This window comes from Bolinopsis microptera, unplaced genomic scaffold, assembly GCF_026151205.1.
Source record: "Bolinopsis microptera isolate Bmic1 unplaced genomic scaffold, MBARI_Bmic_1.0 sca92, whole genome shotgun sequence".
NCBI classification, from domain to species: domain Eukaryota; kingdom Metazoa; phylum Ctenophora; class Tentaculata; order Lobata; family Bolinopsidae; genus Bolinopsis; species Bolinopsis microptera.
Genome location: NW_026971864.1, coordinates 23,048 through 26,711, shown reverse-complemented (window position 1 = coordinate 26,711; position 3,664 = coordinate 23,048). Strand labels below are relative to the sequence as shown.

General features: G+C 37.1%; 1 protein-coding gene across 1 annotated transcript; it reads right to left on the bottom strand.

Moving 5' to 3' along the window:
* Window positions 1-1,350: 1,350 nt before the first annotated feature.
* On the bottom strand, window positions 1,351-3,022 carry LOC134825799 (uncharacterized). The gene is made up of 2 exons (XM_063838001.1): window positions 1,830-3,022; window positions 1,351-1,759 (listed from the first exon to the last, which is right to left on the bottom strand). Exons 1-2 carry the CDS (start codon window positions 2,988-2,990, stop codon window positions 1,712-1,714), a joined length of 1,209 nt encoding a protein of 402 aa, XP_063694071.1. The 5' UTR covers window positions 2,991-3,022; the 3' UTR covers window positions 1,351-1,711.
* Window positions 3,023-3,664: the final 642 nt, after the last annotated feature.

Genomic DNA, 3,664 nt, shown 5'->3' with positions numbered 1-3,664 from the left:
ACCGTCAATCGTGTAACTATATAAATATTGCGGTCAATTCATTCGCATATTTTAAGATTTGCAACTATAAGTATAACTGTTTAGTTGATTGACGATGTCAAGTGTCAACCCTTCCAGATCGTTGCTCTGCCGCGCCTGCTTGAGACCTAATTCCTGCGTGAGAGTCGAGACCTAATTTTTCCGTTCGACCTAGTCAAATCTTGGTGACTGTAAGAATATTCGAATGAATTTACTGCAATTTAGTTAGTCTGTATCGTCCAGGTTAAGAAAAACAAAAATATAACGCTATATGAGTTTCTAGACGAAACAAAAGATTCACCCACAACCCAGCAGTCCTGAAGCCAGCCAGCCAAAAGTACGTATCTCTATTAAAATGGAGATGAGTTGTTTCACCCAACCAGGGGTTAAGGGAAGATCCTGGCATTTATGGACGCTGCTATAAAAACGGTCAGGCCGTCCTGATCGATTTTACTGGGCGGCGCTCAGCCTGCCATTCCGCCGAATCTTTATTCGGTTTAATATGAACATAATAGCCTGGGGTCCCCAGGTAAGATCGATTGAGCCTGGACTGACCTTTTCCATTTTCAATAGCTGGCAGGATGCATACAAAATTCCGTAATACTAATAGAATGGGTCCAAGTTGTTTGTGCAATAGTAGTCTTAAGGTACTATTTAAGAAAAGAAGGCTAATAATGACACTTGTGGTATCTGCTTGTGACATGAAGAGGCAGCTTTTATGAATGTACTATTGAAACAGTCTACAAGTACAACCATAAAAATAAAAGTTGGGTCATGGCATGGACATGACTTTATTACACAAAATGGGACTTCAAGATGAGCGCCATTTGCTTTCGGGAATCCCGGGAAATTCCCAGTTTTCGGGAATCCCGGGATTTTTGTTGCTTGTGATTCCCGAATCCAGGGATTGATTATTTCGATCGGGATTGACTTCACTAACAGATATACTACCTGCATTTTACTAGTGAATTTAAGTTATTTTTATTTGCTATAAAAATTTGTTGGAAAATCCGGATTTTGGCGAATGTTCTAAGAGGATGGCCCCTAAGTGGGTAGTTCAAATAAAAATTGATTTCTTTACTTAAAATACAATTCCACCTCATTCTCCTTCAAATTAACAATTACCACGTGCCAAAACGCGCGCAACAGTAACCGCTATCAGAGCCGCGCAGTTGACTTTATACAGTAAGATTTCGTGCGGTGGCGGCCGCCAAACCACAAGATGTGCCTGGGTATGTATAATTGAGGGCCTGTTACAGCTGAAGTTAAAGAAAAAGAAATAACTGTTGCATTTATATTGTACGAGTTTCGTCAAAAAATAATACAAAGAAAGTCAGAAGATCAAAATCAGATTGTTTTATGTTTTGAGAAGCAAATTTATGACTTAAATTTTGCACCACGGTCCACATGGATAAAATAAATCCTAAATAATCTTTTTTTTTAAAATCATTAATAAAATAATCATAACAAATCTAAAAGATTTAAGAATCTTAAATTTCTTTTTCTAACAAAAAATAACAATATGACAACTAAAGCTAGAAACCACAGAAATGTCGAAAATAAAATATCAAAAATTGAGTATTACATTAAACGTGCTTCTTATAATATTACATAGAGCCTATTGATTTAGGTTTTACCATCTAAACACTATTAGTGGGTTTTAATTTGTAAGAGAATACTTATAAACAGATCTCTACAGCACTGACTCAGGTCTCTGCACTTCTAAAGAAGAGTCTCTCTTCTTCTCGTCTTTCTTTGAGCAGCATTATATCAGTCACTTCAGTAGTGCAGTTACCATGACAACTAGTCACTTCACTGAAACTAACACTGTTCTTCAACTCAGTAACGTCTCTCTTCATTACTACCAGCTCCTGCATTACCTCCTTGTGAATCAGAGCTAATTGTTCAGTTTGTGCTAACTGTGCCTTAAGTTCAGTTTGTGCGGTTACTGAAGAGCCTGGTCTCTGTTTAGCTACAGTTACAACTGTAGTCATCAGACCGCCCATGACAACACTAACAAACGCTATGACGAATACTTGTAGGTGGAATGGGAAAGGGTTCAACACGTTCTCCAGGAAGGGTCCCAGCTCTTCACCTAGAACTGTTAGAGGGGTTAACAGACTTGATACCAGAGGGTAGAAGAAGCACTTTAGATACTGTATCTCGTACAGAGGGTCTGTTAAAACTTGCTGGTGATATTTAACACATTTGTCTCCTATTTGTAGTACGGACCAGGTGCGGGAGAGGAAGCTGGAAATGCTAAACTCCTCTTTACAGTGGCTTGGTAGGTTGCTGATTGTAGCCAACTTCCGTCCCCTGATTTCACTGTACTGGAGGTTGATGCGAGAGTACACGGCATACAGATACAACAGGATCGCGTGAAGTGATACAAGGAAGTGTCGACATCTCTTGTTCAAATAACCCAAGCTAAATATTGAAATGGCATAAGTAACAGCGAGTTTCTGAAAAGTATCTTGGTTCAGATTGTGTAGGGACCAAGAGAGGGTTTCAGTATTCTGAGAGTGTTCTTCTGGCAGATCAGGGATCAGTCGTAAAATTGCTTCTGCGATTGAATAAGGATCAACATTATCTGCATTTTCAAAAAGTTCTTTTTCAGAATTGGACAACAAGTCTCGTTTCAGGATTTCTTTTATTAAAAATCTGTAGTGTCCTGCAAGTCTCATAGGTTTGCTTAAATCACTTTTCTTTTCATGTTCACTCTTTTCCACGTTTTTAGAACTTCTTTCTGGGTTGTCAAGAGATTGCTTTGGAGCGAAATCAGGGTCAGGTGATTCGTCTACATACCCCTGACTTCTTTCCAATAGAAGAGAAAAGGAGAGTAGAAGTATTACACTTGCCATTATATATCCACCTGAAAAATAATCAAATTTAGTAAGCAAGTAAGCAAACCAACACAATCTGTGCCCAAAAAAATTGAGCCGGTTTAAAAATAAACGTTTGAATGTTGTCATAAAGTCAGAGCTGTGGTGGTGAATGGTGATGACGATATCGGGCAAACGAAGAATTCAGAGGCTACCACTGGTAAATGATTTGGCTTTATAATAAACTGTGCTTTTCATTGTTATTAGTTATTTTGTAATTGATTGTATCATAACTTATCTATAATATATATATGCTGCAGATAAATGAAACCACACGAGATAACATTATAAGTAATGAACGTTTGTTAAAAATATGAAAATTTATTAAAAATATGACCTACGGTCATATATATAATAATGATTAATACGTAATCATTTATTTTGAAGGAATATAACCCGGAAATGACAAAAGTATAATTTAAAATGTGTAATTTAAAATTGAAATTGAAGCAAGCCTTTTATTTCAACTAATAATCGAATTATCGCACTGAAATCATTAAGTTTTGAAATTAAAGCAACTTAAAAACAAAACCTGATCAATTATTTCTTAGATGACTAATTGGAACTAGAGGGGGTGGTCCTAAACTCTTAACCCTGTCCTCCGATTTACTGGCTGCAATGTTATCTGTAACCTCAGAATGTAGGAAATGTGATTGATCTGATGTTGACACATCAGTTGCCATGGTAACTGTTGACACATCAGTTGTCATGGTAACTGTTGACACATCAGTTTTTACACCAATAATTGGTTCTCTTCTAGACAC